Consider the following 20,936-nt stretch of genomic DNA (forward strand, 5'->3'; position numbering starts at 1 on the left):
TTTATCCAAACCTCTTGACAGGCCATCCTGAAAACATACAAATATGTCATATACTTATCAATTCTTAATGACACAAGAAACACATAAAAAAAACTAAAAGTAAGGAAAAAAATCTGAATGTGGTTTATTTTAGTCTTCCTAAAGTCTGATTGCCAGTGTCTTTTCACAAAAAATAAATATGTGTATGTTACAATAATGATTCCATTGTCTGACACAATACCAGCTTTAAAGAGATATGGCTCATCTATAAACATGAAATAGCAGAAGGACGACTGAGGGATGACAGTATTATAACTAGATCATGTACACTGGTGTTTACAGCTCAACAGGGGAATGGGAAAGGGGAGGTCGGTATACTAAAACTAGTAATAGTGGTTACCTTGGGTTTAGACACTATGCTCTGTGGAGGCAGAGAGAAAGGCACACAGTTGATACTTAAAATGAATATGGTTTCCTTGGAAATAATACTGCAACATATTATTCTAAGGAGTTAAAAATCAGAGTACAGACATGTTAGTGTCTGAACACTTGGCGATAGGATCTCCAGAGATGATGTGTAGAAGTAATATAAGGATCTACACAAACTCAGAAGCACAATGTGAAAAGGGTTACAATGAGACAACATGGTAACAATCAAGTCACTGTCATTTTCTACTAACCATTCAAGAGTAGCAATTGATTTCAATATTACTCTGCCATTTACTGGAACCTGTAATGCAAGTATTAAGATTTCAGTGCGTTTTCCTCATTCAACCATCAGGACACAATTGGAATGGACAAGACCTTCACTGTAATACGGAGATGAACATGTTAGAATTACTATTTTAAGATGGCTTTTGTTTTACTAGACTTACTATGCGAGTGTTTGAATACTTCAAAATCATATTATCAGTAGAGTATTTTCAGACTGGGAGTACTTTACATGCTGCGGATGGCAGCATTTTTGTTTTCTTAAAATGTGCCAAATTCGTAAACATCTGTAAAAAACCTTGTTGACTGTCACATCTACACATGCTCTCCCAATAATATGACATTACAATACAGCTACAATGTACAGCTTAGTTATTCCTCTCCTATAAACAAGTCCAAAAAGTAAAAATACTAAATATCTACAAAGTAATTACACGGACCAAAGACATTGATTTGTTTTTTGGACGTTTCTGTCTCTGTGGGCAAACAGCTGGGCACTTGGTGAATGTCTTACTGATTCATGAGGTCAATATCACATCATGGCACATCTGGTCCTAGAAAAGTCTTCAATCCCAACCTGCTGTCAGTTGCCACCCGCAATGAACAACTACAGACAGCCCCACTTGGTAGCCGTGCCGTGAAGTGCATTGTTTTGTTTTTCCAACTAGCTGCTGCATGCTGGGAGATGTATTTCTCAGGCTCTCTCCTTTCTTCCCCTTTTCTCTCAGGCAGGCAGCTGTCTGGGCTAACACTGGTCTCCATAGGAGCTTAGGGGTCCCATAGTGACCTTTGAACCGCACGCATGGTATCGGTGCTTTAGCCCCTCTTGCCTTAAGAACTGGTTGTCTATCTGGAATTCTCTCCAGGTCAGATTGAGGTTTCGTTGCTACCGCTGTTGAGAGAGGCAGAGACAGAGAGAGTTGCTAAAGTCAAAAGTGACAGACGTATTATCCAACATATCTGTTAGAAATGCAACATGGCCACCAATATCTCGTAAACACTCACTCGGAGTCCAAGTCTTGGGCGTCTTGAACCCCGTTGACCCCATTGACTAATGGCGACATCATCGTCCTCGTCGTTGTCACGACAACCCCATTGTGCAGGTCCCATGGAGACAACGGAAGGTGCGGAGGCACAGGCTGGCGAGGCGGGGATTTGATGAGGACCCCGTTGCCTCCGATTACAGGGTGTAGATGGGAGGAGACGGGAGACGGGGGGACTGGGGTAGTCCTGGTGGAGATGCTGTGGGGGTTGTAGTCACTCAGTTTCTCCCGCAGGCGATTCTTCATGTTCTTGTCAGTCAGGGGAGGAGGGGAGGTGATCTTGTTTTTCAGAATGCCTGGTTGCAAACGCAGAGGGTGAATGCACAAATCCCAGTCAGTCATACAAGAAAACACACACACGCACAAACAGACACATGCACCTTATTTGGATAGGAATAACATGTTAGGTACTAGATTAGAATTTTGATTATTTCATTTGAGAAATTCCTGAGAGAGGTAGTGAACTATAGAGGTCCTATATGGTCAGATGGGAGTTGTCTCTCTCTCTCTGTTTACACTAGCTTCCATAGCCACAAAGTCAGATTCCAAAGTAAACATTTGCTACAAAAATGTGCTTTTTGATATTAATTTTAAGGTTAGTAGTGTGGTTAAGATTGGGATAGCTCTCAAATAGAATTTAAGAATAACATTTGTAGAAATGGGCAGGGCTTATGACTTTGTGACTATGGAAGCTAGTGACGACTCTCTCTCTTGTTCTCTCTCTGTCGCTCGCTCACCCCTCCTCTTCTCTGTCTGGTTGCAGTCAGGTGAGCTGGGAGGGGCACTATCATTCTGGGACTCCCTGTTGACCTTGTTGTCCTGGTGGAGCTCCACGTTGACCTTGGTCTCCACACGCAGCAACTCCACCCCGCAGGGCTCCTCGCTCTCACTAGCTGTCGGCGGCTCCACTGGCCAGTAGGGCTTCACGTGATTGGCCACTGTATCCACTTCAGATACAGTAGAAAAATAAACACGTTTAAATATATGAGGTGTGTGGGTGTGTGTGTGTATGTGTGTGTGTGTGTGTGTGTGTGTGTGTGTGTGTGTGTGTGTGTGTGTGTGTGTATGTGTGTGTGTGTGTGCGTGCGTGTGTGTATGTGCAAATGCAAAATGTGTGTGTGTGTTTGAACATGAGTCCCGTTACCTTTGGGTCTGTTGTGCTGGGACGGTCTCTCGTTGTTCCACCTATGCTTGCGGCTTCCTCTGTGATCATCACTGTCTGAGGAGTGGGACGAGGCATAGGAGCTGCTGTGCTCATCCACCGAGAGCTCACTGTCTGAGTCCGAATCTGTTACCATGGAAACACAGGAGCTATAACTTACTCTCTGACCTCTGAACTATAGAGTGGTGAGGAGGAGGTGCTCCGCGGACCCGTAGTGGTCGGAAATAGTTTAGCCATTCATTGTATTCATTAGCACTCTGATTAGTTGCTATTTTTGCATTTTCTCGTGTCAATAAACTTGGGACTTTATTATATTAATAAAGTCTGATTTAATCAACCAATATGATAGTCAGTTTACAAATGTTTAAGGGTACAAGACTGTGTGTATATCTGGCTGTGTTGGCAAAATCACTACATATCCCATCGAACCAAGAGGGGAGATGCTGCCCGTTGTCACAGTCAGAAACGTCCTGCTAACCCTACGCTAGTGACGTTGGTTAATCTCAAAACTGAACTTGGATCTGCGTAGCAATGATATAATTCACCACCGTTGTCTTACAACAGATAACTCGAACCAGTCATGACTATTCAACAAAATAATAATTTTCAAGTTTCTTTCCAGCAAATGTCTTAGTTACATGACTGTATAGCTAGCACATTAGTTTTGAAGTTGAGGGTACAGTATTTATGAAGTTTAGCAATGAGGACTAAAACTAGCATAGTTCAACTAGCCAGCAAGTTTAGTCAGGGAAAACGAGCTCGGGACCAGGTATACAGTGCCTTCAGAAAGTATTCACACCCCTTGACTTTTTTAACATATTTTGACTCAGGGTTGTGAATATTTATGTAAATTGAATATTTATGTCTTTAATTTAAAAAATAAATACATCTAAAAATATGTTTTCACTTTCCTTATGGGGTATTGTGTACACAGTATATGGGTGAGATCTTTTTATTTATTTAACCCATTTTGAATTCAGGCTGTAACACAACAAAATGTGGAGTAAGTCAAGGGGTATGAATACATTCTGAAGGCACTGTACGCTATGCATGCTAGGCTAATTCAGGAGACAAATTATAGTTTTTATGCCCTGATATCAAGAGCTCGTGGCGAAAAGTTTTATTGAACAATTCAGAGACTGAAACAAATACATCAGATTACTAATATCGAATCAATATACAATCCCGAAATCAGCTGTAACGGTCAATAGTAAAACAAAGCTTAAAACGGTGTTTGAGTGAACCCTGAATCCCAAAAATGAATGGTGAATTCACTTCCGGACACGGTAGACTGCTTCTTCTCACCACTCTATAGGCCTGAGCAGCCAATTATTGAGACATTCGGATGCATTAAGATTCCCTGTCACAAGCATTTCACTACACCCACAATAACATCTGCTAAACACATGTATGTGACCAATAACATTTGATGACACTCAATGTAACTTTATAGGACTTGTACCGTCTCTCTTGGAGCGCGTGCGGAGGAAGATGGAGGAGTCTCCCTCCCCACGGGAACTCTTTTTGGCTGAGCCGGAGGATGTCGTGCGCTTCTGCCCTGAGTCGTTCCTGTTGGAAGAAAGAGGCATGATGAGTACACAAATAATAACTTGAGTGTGAAATGTGGTCAGGTTTTCAGGTTTTCCAGAAATTCTGCTTGGAAGATTCCCTGAATCAGGAAGGAATAAGCATGAAATCCAGAATCTTGAAAATCTTGAAAAATCTGGGAATTTTGGTTACTGGAGTTTTGCAAACCTAAGTAGGACCTAGCCATTATATTGCCTCGTCAGACCACCACTCTGTTCCAGCTGATGGATGGGTGTTTTTAGGTAGGTACTCTTTGACATAGAAAATATAATTTTCAACAAACCTTAACTTGTCGATACTTCCTCAATTCCCGACTTGGAAGACATCTAATGTCTTCTAAACCTCCATGTCTAGTTGCAGGGGGTTTGTTTGAATTTAGAAAACGTTCCATTATTAAATGAAATAAAACATTTCTCCACTAAAGTGGAACTGACAGGGTTTTATCAACATGACTATGACACTTTTTATGTTTTACATTTTACAATATAGAAAATACACCTGAATGGATTTCTGCAAATATTTAAATACCAAGGGTGTCCTCTTACATTTGGGAACTTTACAGTCCTATTGATCAGACAACCATGAACAGGTAGGTTATTTCTCCCTCCCTACGATAAACATCTAATGTTAGCCAGAGAGGGATGAACTAAAATCTAATGAGGCAAGAGTAGATAAACTCTCTGAAATGTTTTCCGTTTGTAGTTGGCCATAAAAATTTCACTGATAAACAATGGGAAATAGTAGCCTGCTCGCCTTCTGCAGCTTGCCAGCCAATGCATGCTTGTCCCAACCCACGTTTTGACGTGGAAAACTGCGTGGAAAATGCCTGCCCGCCCATTTGATCGATGCCAAATACATTTAATTGACAACTACGAGATATGCATGTTAACTGTGGATAACAGCCTTAGTTAAATTCGTCAGGTTTTTTTTCTTTTTTTTTTCTTTCTTTTTAAAAATGTTACCCCCTTTTCTCCCCAATTTTCGTGGTATCCAATCGCTAGTAATTACTATCTTGTCTCATCGCTACAACTCCCGTACGGGCTCGGGAGAGACGAAGGTCAAAAGCGATGCGTCCTCCGAAGCACAACCCAACCAAGCCGCACTGCTTCTTAACACAGCGCGCCTCCAACCCGGAAGCCAGCCGCACCAATGTGTCGGAGGAAACACTGTGCACCCGCCCCCCTTGGTTAGCGCGCACTGCGCCCGGCCCGCCACAGGAGTCGCTGGAGCGCAATGAGACAAGGATATCCCTACCGGCCAAACCCTCCCTAACCCGGACGACGCTAGGCCAATTGTGCGTCGCCCCACGGACCTCCCGGTCGCGGCCGGCTACGACAGAGCCTGGGCGCGAACCCAGAGACTCTGGTGGCGCAGCTGGCGCTGCGATGCAGTGCCCTAGACCACTGCGCCACCCGGGAGGCCAAATTTGTCAGTTTTTATCCAAAATATTGAGTAATTGAAACTGAAAAAGTGCATCCCGAATGGGTGGAGGCAGCAAAATATGGACAGCTGTGATTTACAACCTGAGAGCAATATTTTTTTGACTACCAATAAATGTAATGGTGATTTGTATATCTATTTATTCTGCCAACAATGCCGTACTCTACATCATGGAATATTTTTGTCAAATAGAACCTATTTTTCAAACCTATTATGAAGTTGATTTTGTAGTATAAACTGGGTATTTGATATTTTTGGACTGATATTATGATTATCTGTTTGTTTCATATCTGCAAAGTAGTGAAGGCACTGTCAGTTCCACTTTAAGTAGTATAACAACGTGTCCGCCACCATCTTGTCTATCTCAAATCTTCTCATTGATTGAGACAGGTGGGTCCACTCCAAAGTGACGCATGTCATGATGACAATCACCTGTCTCGATCAATGAGAGAAGATTTGAAATAGACAAGATGGCGGCATACACATTGTTGGATTACTTCATGGAGAATTTTCTAAATTCAAACCAAGTCCCTGCAACTAGACATGGACGTTTAGAAGACATTTGTTGTCTTCCATGTTGGGAATTGAGGAAGTATCGCCAAGTTAAGGTTGATAGAACATTATCTGTGCTACGCCAAACAGCACCTAACCTGTAACGGCTAATACAGCATCACATTAGCCCGGCACAATCTGTTAGCTAAGTAGAACCCAGTTCCCACCCAGTAAGTCACCTGGCCTGGCTTCTGCTGAAGCTGCGGACTGATATAACTGTGCTGTCCAGAGAGGCAGTGGACTCTCCGATGGCCGTGCGGTACAGACTGTCCTCCTCTGTGTACGAATGCTTAGCGTTCAATGAACGCTGGGGACACAAAGAAGTAATAAACAAAAAATTGTAGTCATTCAGCAGACACTCTTATCCAGAGCGACTTACAAGAGCAATTAGGGTTAATTGCCTTCCTCAAGGGCACATTGACAGATCTTTCAACTAGTCGGATCGGGGATTCAAACAAGTGACATTTCGGTTACTGGCCCAGTGCTCTTAACCACTAGGCTGCCTGCCGCCCGATACAACTCATAACTAATTTCTCAACATAAATGTACAGGCATACTACACTTAACTATGGACTGGAGTGTACTCACTGTGAGGAGAGTGGAGCGGGTGGCAGTAGGCTCCTCCACTATGGACTGGAGTGTACTCACTGTGAGGAGAGTGGAGCGGGTGGCATTAGGCTCCTCCACTATGGACTGGAGTGTACTCACTGTGAGGAGAGTGGAGCGGGTGGCAGTAGGCTCCTCCACTATGGACTGGAGTGTACTCACTGTGAGGAGAGTGGAGCGGGTGGCATTAGGCTCCTCCACTATGGACTGGAGTGTACTCACTGTGAGGAGAGTGGAGCGGGTGGCATTAGGCTCCTTCACTATGGACTGGAGTGTACTCACTGTGAGGAGAGTGGAGCGGGTGGCAGTAGGCTCCTCCACTATGGACTGGAGTGTACTCACTGTGAGGAGAGTGGAGCGGGTGGCAGTAGGGTCCTCCACTATGGACTGGAGTGTACTCACTGTGAGGAGAGTGGAGCGGGTGGCATTAGGCTCCTCCACTATGGACTGGAGTGTACTCACTGTGAGGAGAGTGGAGCGGGTGGCAGTAGGGTCCTCCACTATGGACTGGAGTGTACTCACTGTGAGGAGAGTGGAGCGGGTGGCATTAGGCTCCTCCACTATGGACTGGAGTGTACTCACTGTGAGGAGAGTGGAGCGGGTGGCAGTAGGTTCCTCCACTATGGACTGGAGTGTACTCACTGTGAGGAGAGTGGAGCGGGTGGCAGTAGGCTCCTCCACTATGGACTGGAGTGTACTCACTGTGAGGAGAGTGGAGCGGGTGGCAGTAGGCTCCTCCACTATGGACTGGAGTGTACTCACTGTGAGGAGAGTGGAGCGGGTGGCAGTAGGCTCCTCCACTATGGACTGGAGTGTACTCACTGTGAGGAGAGTGGAGCGGGTGGCAGTAGGCTCCTCCACTATGGACTGGAGTGTACTCACTGTGAGGAGAGTGGAGCGGGTGGCAGTAGGCTCCTCCACTATGGACTGGAGTGTACTCACTGTGAGGAGAGTGGAGCGGGTGGCAGTAGGGTCCTCCACTATGGACTGGAGTGTACTCACTGTGAGGAGAGTGGAGCGGGTGGCAGTAGGCTCTTCCACTATGGATTTCCTCCCTGTGAGGATGTTCTTTAGGTTGGTCCTCACCTCCTTGTTGAAAACACAGTGGAAGAAGAATATGCACACACCCTGAGAGAGAGAGAGAGAGAGAGAGAGAGAGAGAGAGAGAGAGAGAGAGAGAGAGAGAGAGAGAGAGAGAGAGAGAGAGAGAGAGAGAGAGAGAGAGAGAGAGAGAGAGAGAGAGAGAGAGAGAGAGAGAGAGAGATATGGATGGATAATTGCACATCAGATAAATATAACCACAGTAAGGCTTTTTGAAGCACTGTTTTTGACAAGCCAAAAAACCAAGTACCTGAAGGCAGTTGAAGATGGCGAAGAGGTAGTGTAAGGAGAGGATGTCACTGTTGACCGCCATGAGGCCCAGGAGCCAGGTAGCACTGAGGAGCAGCAGGAGGAGGAAGGCTACATGTAGGGAACAGCTGGAGAGGAAATGTTTGTTATGTTTGAATGGAATCCAGCCAACATGGTATGCTACGTGCTAACTATTTTCTAACCCTACATGGTTATCCTGTCTCGAAGTACTCACATTGCTCCAGACTTCTCAAATGTCCACTGTCTCTTTCCGCATGAGGCCTTGGCGGCCATGAAGAATAAAGCAATGTTGACCTATGGGAGATACATGAGATGGAGATGAATTACATAATCCACTGGCCAGAACCAATCCAGTATAGTCCAACAAATAAACAGCGTCTACATACACACTCACCAGTACTACTATAGCGATGGGCCCAGCGATACTCCAGAAGAGTGTGTCGTGGACAGAAAGCCAACAGAAGTCTGGGTTCCCATAGCCCTCAGGGTCCAATCCTACTGCCAGGCCTACAAGAGAGGAAAAACATACACAGTGCGCATGTGCTTCCAGATTATGTTGTTTCAATGCATCTGTGTCCCTCTCTGTCTTTGCATGCATGCATGCGTGTGTCTCTCACTCACCGGTGATAATGGCAGGAATGCCCCAGCCAATGACGTAGTAAAACCTCATGCGGCCATGGTTGATATTCCTGACTTCAGTCAGCATGCGGTAGATGTGGAGGCCCTCCACCAACATCCAGGCAAACGCACACGTGTAGAAGTAGTGGAGCAGGATGGCTACCACTGTACACATGAACTGAGGGACAGAGAGGTAGGGAAAGATGATTAAAGCCACTGTTTTGAAAGCCAACTGTGCTAATTGTTATTTAAGCTGTCTGTGAACTAAGTCTGGTTCAGTAACTGCTAATCTATAACAACAGAACACAATGCAATGGCTGAGGCCAAATCCACACATTGCCAAACAGACACAGAACTATTATTATCAAAGATAAAGCCACTTAGCAGTGCTGTTAAGAGTGTTGGGCCAGTAATCCGAAGGTTGCTGGTTTGAATCCCCGAGCCAACTAACTGACAAATCTGTTGATGTGCTCTTGAGCAAGGCACTTATCTCGAATTGCTCCTGTAAGCCACCCTGGATAAGAGTGTCTGCTAAATGACCTCAAGGGGGACTAGCCTTCCTCATGTCAGCATTGGCCTGGACAGTGCAGGCTGTAGCCAATACGCATAGGCTATCACCTACGCACTTTGACATGTAGGCTAATTATTTATTTACATACACTTATGTTTTTCTTAACAGAATAGCTACTGTTTTTCGGTTTTCAAATCAATTTAATTGGCTATTTTGGTTAATGGCCTTGGTGCCCTTGAAAATGGCCTTGGTTCCCTGGCAGATATGGCACAGAATAGCCTTTCCCCGGCGGGAAGGGTTGGGTGGGGTTAGACTCCAGGTACACCATATGTACAAAAGTATGTGGACACACCTTCAAATTTGTGGATTTGGCTATTTCAGCCACACCCGTTGCTGACAGGTGTATAAAATCGAGCAAATAGCCTTGCAATCTCCATAGACAAAGATTGGCAGTAGAATGGCCTTACTGAAGAGCGCAGTGACTTTCAACATGGCACTGTCATAGGATGCAACCTTTCTAACAAGTCAGTTTGTCAAATTTCTGGCCTGCTAGAGCTTCCCGGTCAACTGTAAGTGCTGTTATTGTGAAGTGGAAACGTTTAGGAGCAACAACGGCTCAGCCGCGAAGTGGTAGGCAAAATAAGCTCACAGAACGGGACGGCCAGGTGCTGAAGCGCATAGCTCTTAAAAAAACATCTGTCGTCGGTTGCAACACTCACTACCGAGTTTAAAACTCCTTGTGGAAGCAACGTCAGCACAATAACTGTTTGTCAGGAGCTTCATAAAATGGGTTTCCATGGCTGAGCAGCCGCACACAAGCCGAAGATCACCATGCACAATGCCAAGCGTCGGCTGGAGTGGTATAAAGCTCGCTGCTATTGTACTCTGGAGCAGTGGAAACGCTTTCTCTGGAGTGATGAATAACGCTTCACCATCTGGCAGTCCGACAGACAAATCTGGGTTTGGTGGATGCCAGAAGAACATTACCTGCCCCAATGCATAGTGCCAACTGTACAGTTTGTTGGAGGAGGAATAATGGTCTGGGGCTGATTTTCATGTTCGTCCTAGGCCCCTTAGTTCCACTGAAGGGAAATCTTAACGCTACAGTATGCAACGACATTCAAGACGATTCTGTTCTTCCAACCTTGTGGAAACAGTTTGGGGAAGGCCCTTTCCTGTTTCAGCATGACAATGCTCCTGTGCACAAAGCGAGGTCCATACAGAAATGGTTTGTCAAGATCGGTGTAGAAGAACTTGACTGGCCTGCACAGAGCCCTGACCTCAACCACATCGAATACCTTCGGGATGAATTGGAAAGCTGACTGCGTGCAGGCCTAATCGCCCAACATCAGTGCCCAACTGCACTAATGCTCTTGTGGCTGAATGGAAGCAAGTCCCCGTAGCAATGTTCCAACATCTAGTGGAAAGCCTTCCCAGAGAAGTGGGGTACCAACTCCATATTAATGCCCATGATTTTGGAATGAGATGTTCGACGAGCATACTTTTGGTCATGTAGTGTATATCGACAAGTCGACAGTATATAATAATGCAATAAGACAAAATAAAGTGTCTTTCGGGTGTGCCTCAGGGTTGTGTGCTAGGGCCTCACCGCATTTTCAGTCTGGTTGATTCCGAAGAGTAAGACGAGCTGGGAGAGGAAGATTGACACCACCAGGTTCTTGTGTATGCTGTGGAGGTTAGAGCGGAGCTTCCGGAGAATGGCCAGCAGGAGGAAGGTGATGAGGAGGGCCACCAGCGAGGCTGACACTGTGGTGTAGGTGATGATCTTCAGGGGCAGGACCTCTACTTGCTGAGGAGGGCCAAAACACGGCCAGGGGTAAGATCAAATAATAGAAGTTAACATAAGCTGAGTCACCATAACTGAATGTTTGGTAGGGGGCTCGGGTGGTACCTCTCTCTTGGAGATGTCCATGAGCACAGCAGAGCTGGACATGTGACTGCACTGGCAGCTGATGTGGGTTCTGTTCCTGAACACCAGCTCACACCCCTTGGCAGACCAGCCTCCCGTTCTTTGAAACCTGGACCCAAAATAGATATTGTTTTATATGATTTACAGTACCAGTCAAAAGTTTGGACACATCTACTCATTCAAGGGTTTTTCTTTATTTTTACTATTTCTACATTGTAGAATAATAGTGAAGACATCAAACTATGAAATAACACATATGGAATCATGTAGTAAACAAAAAAGTGTTAAACAAATCAAAATATATTTTATATTTGAGATTCTTCAAAGTAGCCACCCTTTGCCCTGATGACAGCTTTGCACACTCTTGGCATTCTCTCAACCAGCTTCATGAGGTAGTCACCAGGAATGCATTTCAATTAACAGGTGTGCCTTGTTAAAAGTTAATTTGTGGAATGTCTTTCCTTTTTTATGCGTTTGAGCCAATAAGTTGTGTTGTGACAAGGTAGGGGTTGTATACAGAAGATAGCCCTATTTGGTAAAAGAATGAGTCCATATTATGGCAAGAACAGCTCAAACAAGCAAAGAGAAATGACAGTCCATCATTACTTTAAGACAAGAAGGTCAGTCAATCCGGAAAATTTCAAGAACTTTTAAAGTTTCTTCAAGTGCAGTTGCAAAAACCATGCTTTGATGAAACTTGCTCTCATGAGAACCCCCACAGGAAAGAAAGACCCAGAGTTACCTCTGCTGCAGAGGACAAGTTCATTAGAGTTACCAGTCTCAGAAATTGCAGGCCAAATAAATGCTTCACAGAGTTCAAGTAACAGACACATCTCAACATCAACTGTTCAGAGGAGACTTCATGAATCAGGCCTTCATGGTCGAATTGCTGCAAAGAAACTCCGCATGTGTGGTTCCCACCGTAAAGCATGGAGGGGGATGTGTGATGGTGCTTTGCTGGTGACACAGTCAGTGATTTATTTAGAATTCAAGGCATACTTAACCAGCATGGCTACCACAACATTCTGCAGCGATACGCCATCCCATCTGGTCCACAATCACCTAACCTCAACCCAATTGAGATGGTGTGGGAAGAGTTGGACCGCAGAGTGAAGGAAAAGCAGCCAACAAGTGCTCAGCATATGTGGGAACTCCTTCAAGACTGTTTGAAAAGCATTCCAGGTGATGCTGGCTAAGAGAATACCAAGATTGTGCAAAGCTGTCATCAAGGCAAAGGGTGTCTACTTTGAAATATCTAAAATATAAATATATTTTGGTTTAACACTTTTTTGGTTACTACATGATTCCATATGTGTTACGTCATAGTTTTGATGTATTCACTATTATTATACAATGTAGAAAATAGTAAAAATAAAGAAAAACTCTTGAATGTGTAGGTGTGTACAAACTTTTGACAGGTACTGTATGTTCTTGAACATAATCTAACTCCATTCTAAATGTACAATTTGAGTAAGAGTATTGATAGGTATGCTTTTCCTTACGGGATGGAATGATTCCAGTAGACACAGACAGGTTTGGTCCTCTCCTCTGTCTCCAGTAGTGTGTATTCGAGTGTGATGGGCTGTGCCAGAAGAGTGGTCGAGTGCACCCCCTCGCTGTAGACCACCGTGCTCACAATAGGTGTGTTGATGATGGGCCGCTTGGGGAGTCTAAACACACACACACACACATTTATGCTTACATTGACTTTAGTCATCCAAGAGATGTTCATGTCGAGAGTGACTTTCCACAAGGGCCTATAGCAGGGCAAATGGTGGCCTGCATATCAACCCCCCCCAAAAAAACAAATGTGGTTGTGTAGCAGCAGTTTTTCCCGTTGGTATGTTAGTCACTGACAGTCACTCAATTAGCCCATGTCAGGTCATTTTTTGTTGTTGATTGATACAGTAGTCTAGACAGCTGTCTAAAGTTGTAGTAATCATGGTCAAATTACTGATCGGAGGGCCCCATTGATTTTGTTAGTAGTACTAAGTTACCATATTAAAAACTGCAAAGTTTTCTCTCTGCCCCATTGCAAAATTTGTAGAATTGCATGAAATTTGTTATAAAAAAATTGCTAAATCTTCTGTCCGCCCTATGGCAAAATGTGTAGAAATGCAGTAAACTTGCTTTAAAACTGCACACTTTTCTCTAAGCCCATGGCAACATTTTAAGAATTGCAGGAAATTAAAGAATAATTTTTTCTCTCCGCTGTCAAGAGGGCCGCTAAAATGTTTTGTTCGCTAGGTGTGGATGTGGGTACACAGACCCACGAGCCACTGCGGCCTTTCAAAGTTGCATATCCCTGCCCTATAGCCACATCCCTGGCCTATAGTGAGGTAGCATAAAAACATCTATCACAAGGAAAACTAGGCAAAAACCAAACCCAGCATTTCCAGTGGTAAACAATACCTCAGGCTCCTGCGATCAACGTCGTAGTTCTCAGGCAGTAGCTGTCCCAGGGTCCTATAGATGATCACCACGGCAACAGGGAGAGGGCCTGGGACCTCAGCGTGACGACGCATTTTCTTGGCAGACACCTGGTGACCCACGGTAGTGGATTCAGCCTGGACAGGGGGCGCGTTTATGGCTGTTGCGTCTGTGGCTGCTGCTATCGAGACTGCTATAACGATTGAAACCGATACTATGACAATGAATGAATGAATGAATGATTCTCACATAAAAAAACTCTACCAGACTGGTTGAAAAACTTGACCAACTGTTTATACAGTACAACAGCTCAGACTTAAAGGGGCAATCTGCAGTTGAAACAATAACAAAGTGGCCACCGCGCCATTGTTTTAGCGAACAGTTGAAAGATGAGAATGGAGAGTCTTTAAGTTATAATCTTCAATAATGAATGAGTGTATATCAATAATTTAAAAGTAAAAAAATGTATGTCACAATCACAGATTGCCTCTTTAATTAACTGACTATTTACATTGTGAAAGTGACGTAACGAACCACAAAATGTCTATGCTGTACTACTACTTTAATCCCACCTTTAACCTCCTCTGGCTGCTCTTGCTGTGTTGGGAATTCTGGGAAGCGGACAGAAGATTCCATTTCTTTGGAATAGGCCTCCTGGATCTCTTGGAAATGCGGGATGTTTGTCCGTTCTGGCCTGGACGGGTCCAAGTAATCCAAAGAAACAACTGTGAGCACAGAGAGAGAGAATGTGTGATAATGATGCTTGTCTCCACAAGAGGTATTGGTGGTAGGTTGTTTGAAATGCACAATGTAACCTTACTGTGCATTAATTAGTCATGAAAATTATGTTACAGCAACAAAATAATTGTGTCATTGCACTGCAGATGGACTCACTCATGTTTTCCGTGACAACAGTAAAAGGTTTCAGGTAGGTCTTCCTCATGTTTTGGGCTAGGGCTTGGGCGTACTCCTCAAAGCTGTGCAGTAGTAGAGCTGTGCCACCTTCGGAACGCTGGATCTGCTCCCAGTGTCCTCTGTTAGCAGGGTCCAGGATGGCACTGCCCGCTCGGACCATGTTCTAGAACATTAACAGGGCATGTCATACACCTATATCACATCTATACTATGCACTACTCTGTATTGGCCTGTGTGGCCAGTATACATCAGAGACAAACAGAATGCATAATCGGTATCATATATCCTAAATGAAGCACGTGAAAACAATGCCAACAGAACAGAGATAAATGAAGAAAACAATAGAAGGAAAGGAGAACTGTCCTATAAAGGAAGGGGGGGGGTGGGCGGTCACTGTACACACATCATCTCACCACCCCTGGGGGAACTGCTACTCCCATTGGTTCAATCACCCAATACACTTTTTTCTAATTGGTTCTTGACCCCTTAAACCCTTCCAGATGCACCTTCTGGTATCTAACACATCCCAAAGAGCTAGGGCTGGTGCCAAGAATGCACACTGTTAGCCATCAGCACCCAGTATGGTCATAGCCTTAATAAAGCTCATAGAGAACATGCTAATCATTACGCTGTATTACTTACACATAATAGGCTCTAGATCACATTTTCTATAGGGGGAGAAATCTCCAACTGGGAAAACAGGCTCTTAGCAAACCGGTACCACCAGCTATAAGCAGGATTTGTGGAAACTATTAGCGACTTAAAGCTAGTAGGATCCTTAAGCAGTTGAGCTTAACAATGTGGGTCATTCATTCGGGGCGGCAGGGTAGCCTAGTGGTTAGAGCGTTGGACTAGTAATCGAAAGGTTGCAAGTTCAAATCCCCGAGCTGACAAGGTACAAATCTGTCGTTCTGCCCCTGAACAGGCAGTTAACCCACTGTTCCTAGGCCGTCATTGAAAATAAGAATTTGTTCTTAACTGACTTGCCTAGTTAAATAAAATAAAAATAAAAATAAAAACTTTGAGCGAGTCTCCGAAAACTGTGAGTGAACATTTAGGGTAAACATATGATAGAGAACTATTTGAGGGTATATTTCTACACTCTTAGAAAAAAAGGTGTTATCTAGAACCTAAAATGGTTATTCGGCTGTCCCCATAGGAGAACCCTTTGAATAACTATTTTTGGTTCCAGGTAGAACCCTTCTGGTTCCAGGTAGAACCTTTTTGAGTTTCATATAGAACCCTTTCCATAGAGGGTTCTACATGAAACCCAAAATAGTTCTACCTGGAACCAAAAATGGTTATCCTATGGGGACAGCCGGAGAACTCTCTTGGAACCCTTTTTTCTAAGAGTGTATGAGTTCCTGACGTCATTGTAAGTAGCAGTGTTGCTAAGGCCAATGAACAAGCTAACTCCACAACTATCCTGTCTATCTTATCATTTCAAGCTCAACACATTATTTGAGAGCTGAGAAAGACCACTACAAGGCACCGAATGGCACTTAACATTCAACACTAGTTGAAGCATGTTTCCAGAGGCCCACCTCATGGAAGTGAATGTCTCTTGTTGTGGCCATGTCGAAGCCCAGCTGTTGGCTCTCGTACTGCAGCAGGCGGGTCAGGAGGCTGTAGGCCGTCTTCACGTCGTTGCCCTGGAGGTCTTCCGTGCGGTTGGTGGCGCTCCGCAGCATGCTGGCCATGCCCTTTGACCTCTCACCATCCATCCTGGAGCTGTTGAGGTGCAACTCCTCGTCCTGAAGGCCAGAGGTCAGGGAGACGTCAGAGGTCAGACAGGTGTCTCAATGATAAAGGAGGGTTTTACTCTCAGTGGGACTTCCTGGTTTGAATAAAGGTTAAATCAAGACATACCTCTTTTTTCAGCTGAGAGAAGGTGATAGAGGAGCAGTTGAAGAGATTGGGAGGCAGCCAGCCATTCTCATCGCTGCAGTGGCGGATGGCCGTGCCTAGTGGGGAGGAGAAAGACATGGGGAGAGAAGGGTAAGGAAGAGCAGGACTGATTGTGACGATTCTCTGTTGACCTCTATTGCCTTTTAGCTGACACAGAATAACAACAGTATGAACAGTATAGTCTGGTCAAATTTCAATGAAATGTCTGCATTTCCAATCCATTTTCCCATTCTGAAAAGGGTTTCTGTGCTTACCAGTGGATCCCTTGGGACACTTCATGGCAGCAGGTTGTTCAAACTGGGTCGTTGGCCACCAGATCCCTGCATCAAAGGCCTTGGGACAGCCCTCATATACAACTGGTGAAGAAATTAGAACAACCAAGCACAGGGAGCCAATGAGTTAGGGTCAGGGAGCCAATGAGTTAGGGTCAGGGTCAGGGAGCCAATGAGTTAGTAAGGGTTGGGGTTAGGGTCAGGATCAGGGAGCCAATGAGTTAGGGTCAGGGTCAGGGAGCCAATGAGTTAGGGTCAGGGAGCCAATGAGTTAGGGTCAGGGAGCCAATGAGTTAGTAAGGGTTGGGGTTAGGGTCAGGATCAGGGAACTAATGAGTTAGGGTCAGGATCAGGGTCAGGGAGCTAATGAGTTAGGGTCAGGATCAGGGTCAGGGAGCTAATGAGTTAGTAAGGGTTAGGGTCAAGGAGCTAATGAGTTAGGGTCAGGATCAGTATCAGGGAGCAAATGAGTTAGTAAGGGTTAGGGTTAGGGTCAGGATCAGGATCAGGGTCAGGGAGCCAATGAGTTAGTAAGGGTTAGGGTCAGGGAGCTAATGACTTAGGGTCAGGATCAGGGTCAGGGAACTAATGAGTTAGGGTCAGGATCAGGGTCAGGGAGCCAATGAGTTAGTAAGGGTTAGGGTCAGGGAGCTAATGAGTTAGGGTCAGGATCAGGGTCAGGGAACTAATGAGTTAGGGTCAGGATCAGGGTCAGGGAGCGAATGAGTTAGTAAGGGTTAGGGTTAGGGTCAGGATCAGGGTCAGGGAGCCAACGAGTTAGTAAGGGTTAGGGTCAGGGAGCTAATGAGTTAGGGTCAGGATCAGGGTCAAGGAGCCAGTGAGTTAGTAAGGGTTGGGTTCAGGGAACTAATGAGTTAGGGTCAGGATCAGGGTCAGGGAGAGAATTAGTTAGTAAGATGCGTTAGTAAAAGTTAGTAAGCTCCTTACCCATGCACCCGCTGGAGGTGACCTCGGCAAAGGGGTTGTCACAGCGGTTACACTGGCGCCCGATCACGCCGGTCCTGCACTGACACTGGCCCATGTGGGGGTGGCAGGAGCGCGACATGGCGCCAAGCTGGAAACACTCACAGGAGTAGCAAGTGTCCCCTCCCTCGGGCCGGTAGTAGTTATCCTGAAGGCAGGAGAGAGCGTGAACTGAGCATGCAATACAGGAGGGAATGGAGACAGCTAGAACACATGCCCAGAAGAGACTAGGTGTGGTTAATACTTTTCCGTACCTTACAGCGGCACTCCCCAGTGGTCTTGTTGCAGTCTCGGTAGAAACCTTTGCTGATATCACAGTTACAGGGGCCACAGATAGGGTTCCCCCACCATCCGCGAGCACAGGGCAGGTTGGCTCTGGAGAACAACACAACTATGTGTTATTCCACTTAGAAACCTGTTTATCATAGCAAGCAAGGATGCACCGATGAAAACCATGAGCGAATCATTAGGGAGTTGAAATATGCTAAGCCAATGCCAAAACTACTATAAATCTGTTTAACACCAACGAATACCAAAGCCAAGGGGCAACAGTTTACAAAACCAAATTACTACAGAGGTTGATGGAATGTGCTGAGTGGTACGGTAGGGGTTAAGTGGGGTTACTGGGGTAAGCTCTGAAACAAAGTGAATTGTTTTCCAGAAACATCAGAACTGGCACTGACTCACAGCAGGTGGGGGTTTAAAAAAACGGATTCTAAAAAGACAAAAACTAAAAAAACTAAACTGTCCTTAGATCAGTGTCGGTACTCACTTGTTCTGGCAGTACTGTCCGTAGGAGTTGTGACCACACTGGCAGCCGTAGCCGTGAGGGGAGCTGGGCTGGTGGACGCAGGTGGACACATGCTGACAGGGATTCAGGAAACACGCGTCCACACAGTCCCTCCCAAAGTACCCTGGGAAAAAATTATATTAACGCATTGTTTGACCAATGGGTGAATAATCCTCTAAAACAACCGATAGTCCAAACCTCATGTCTCTATCATAAGAGATGTTTGTACCCTTTTGGATGGCTAGAATTAGGGTGACTAAATCAATGGAGGCCAGAGAAAAAACCTGTTGAACTTTTCATCTTTCTTCTTGAACCCCGCAGGACATAAAACAATATAGAGGTAAGATGGATATCGATTTTGAGACATGACATGTAGTATTTTCATATTTGAGTATACACTTTTCATATAATCCTCAAAAGGTTATTATGAGAAACCTGTACCGCTATGTCAACAGAGCTCGGTGCTCATTATCGGACGTATTAAGTTATGAAATCTGACTATTTGGATATACTGTCAATGAAATGGTTAAATAAAGGTGAAATAAAAAAATATTTAAAAATGAAATGACGGATAAAGACCCCACTGAACGATTCAGAACAGAACATCATATTTGTCTTGGTAAAATGTATTTTATAATATAAGGAAGTGAAATGTCAACACCAAAGCGTGTTTTTTGACCCACTGGGCGGAGTAGATAGACACCCTACTAAAACTATTTTAGTGGGTCCCGTCCGGGGGGCTTACCGGGGTGGCACATGCAGGTGTGTGAGCTCCAGTTGTCGGTGCAGCGGCTGTGCTCAGGGCAGACGTTAGGGGTGCAGGGGTTGGCTACCTCACAACCATCCTCCACTCTGACCTTCTGACCCTGAAGCATGTTGACGTTGGCCAGGTTGGTGGACGTCTCGCCCATCCGCACGCCCTGGCAACATAGGAGAGTAAGAGGACCATCAGTGCTGTGTTGGCGTCGACTGATTTCGCTTTCCAAAGATGAGTACGGTACAGTTACATGGTGTGTGTGAGGCTCACCTGCATGCAGCCCTTGAGTCCGCTCTGGACCGTCCCATCCTTCTTCCTCAGCCCCCCCACAAACAGACTCCTCAGCCTCAGGCCTGGTAGCGTGTTGCCTATCTCCACTGACCTCTGTGGAACGCACCCACCCATAGAGCACTTGCAGAGACCATGTGTATTGTGCATACATACCATATTACACTAGATCATCCATTACATTCACAAACACTACTACAAAACACACAAATACGGTGCTGCCAGCCAGTGAGGCAGTGAGTACCTGGAACATGCCGTAGTCCAGTGATACCAGTGCCATGTATTTGATGTCCTTCCCGTCTTTGATACTCTTCAGCTCCACCAGGACGTGGTGCCACTCCCCGTCGTTTACCCTGACCTGAGAGAAGTCCAGCAGGGCAACCCGCTTCACCCCCAGGAACACCTGGAAACGCACATGTCTGCCGCTGATCTGGAGTCAGGAAGATGGTGAGAGAAAGCAGATGGATGGCAGAGAAAGAGGGAGAGAGAGGAGGGTGACATGAAAGAAAGGGGAGGTGACAAGAAAGAGAGAACATGAAGTTGAGTCATTTAACGCCAGCATATTAGCTTAACCTTATCATAGCATTAGCTTAACCTTATCATCGCATTAGCTTAACCTTATCATAGCATTATCTTAGCCTTTACCCGGCATTAATAACATGGAGGAAGGCCCTGGGTGTGGTGTAGGCACTGGGCTACCCCGCTCCACTCACCAGGAGGTGTATCTTGGAGAAGTCCCCAGCGTTGACCTGCAGCAAGGTGCCAGAGCTCTGCCTGGTTCTGAACATCAAGCCCATGTACCAGGGCACACTGATGGTGACCTCTGGCTCTCGCCACCACACCAGTGCATGGCCGTCAAAGTGTTGCGGGGAGGGCATGACTGGAGGAAGGGAAACAGATAGTGACACTTCAGTTGGAGAACCAATAACCAGTAAACTTTTACTTATTGACTAGGTCCTTTCTAGGCTTGTTCCAAACAGCCTGACTAAATCCTGACTACAAATCCATGGCAACACATCCAGGGGCTATCATTACATCATTGCCATACAGGTAGTTCTTCTGTGTGTATGATCTTGCAGACG

At 45.3% G+C, this 20,936-nt stretch overlaps 1 protein-coding gene across 2 annotated transcripts in view; it reads right to left on the reverse strand.

Moving 5' to 3' along the window:
• Window positions 1–100: 100 nt before the first annotated feature.
• The window catches only part of LOC139577531 (cadherin EGF LAG seven-pass G-type receptor 1-like), an 82,833-nt gene continuing 61,997 nt past the window's right edge, over window positions 101–20,936 (reverse strand). The window contains exons 9-35 of one of the 2 annotated variants that reach the window (XM_071404574.1): window positions 20,568–20,734; window positions 20,099–20,284; window positions 19,837–19,950; window positions 19,555–19,729; window positions 18,792–18,933; window positions 18,274–18,394; window positions 17,984–18,167; window positions 17,018–17,119; window positions 16,725–16,819; window positions 16,400–16,609; window positions 14,835–15,018; window positions 14,513–14,665; window positions 13,923–14,130; window positions 13,013–13,180; window positions 11,493–11,619; window positions 11,190–11,390; window positions 9,073–9,247; window positions 8,846–8,958; window positions 8,666–8,745; window positions 8,432–8,558; window positions 8,083–8,208; window positions 6,654–6,781; window positions 4,358–4,464; window positions 2,878–3,021; window positions 2,471–2,680; window positions 1,696–2,029; window positions 101–1,582 (exon numbers count right to left, since the gene is read on the reverse strand). In XM_071404574.1, coding sequence (XP_071260675.1) covers window positions 1,558–1,582; window positions 1,696–2,029; window positions 2,471–2,680; window positions 2,878–3,021; window positions 4,358–4,464; window positions 6,654–6,781; window positions 8,083–8,208; window positions 8,432–8,558; window positions 8,666–8,745; window positions 8,846–8,958; window positions 9,073–9,247; window positions 11,190–11,390; window positions 11,493–11,619; window positions 13,013–13,180; window positions 13,923–14,130; window positions 14,513–14,665; window positions 14,835–15,018; window positions 16,400–16,609; window positions 16,725–16,819; window positions 17,018–17,119; window positions 17,984–18,167; window positions 18,274–18,394; window positions 18,792–18,933; window positions 19,555–19,729; window positions 19,837–19,950; window positions 20,099–20,284; window positions 20,568–20,734 — 4,106 coding nt within the window. In that variant the 3' untranslated portion in view covers window positions 101–1,557. Of the gene's footprint in view, window positions 1,583–1,695; window positions 2,030–2,470; window positions 2,681–2,877; window positions 3,022–4,357; window positions 4,465–6,653; window positions 6,782–8,082; window positions 8,209–8,431; window positions 8,559–8,665; window positions 8,746–8,845; window positions 8,959–9,072; window positions 9,248–11,189; window positions 11,391–11,492; window positions 11,620–13,012; window positions 13,181–13,922; window positions 14,134–14,512; window positions 14,666–14,834; window positions 15,019–16,399; window positions 16,610–16,724; window positions 16,820–17,017; window positions 17,120–17,983; window positions 18,168–18,273; window positions 18,395–18,791; window positions 18,934–19,554; window positions 19,730–19,836; window positions 19,951–20,098; window positions 20,285–20,567; window positions 20,735–20,936 lie in introns of both variants that reach the window. The other variant, XM_071404573.1, reaches the window with a different exon arrangement.

The sequence above is a fragment of the Salvelinus alpinus genome, chromosome 6 (genome assembly GCF_045679555.1).
Source record: "Salvelinus alpinus chromosome 6, SLU_Salpinus.1, whole genome shotgun sequence".
Classification (NCBI taxonomy): domain Eukaryota; kingdom Metazoa; phylum Chordata; class Actinopteri; order Salmoniformes; family Salmonidae; genus Salvelinus; species Salvelinus alpinus.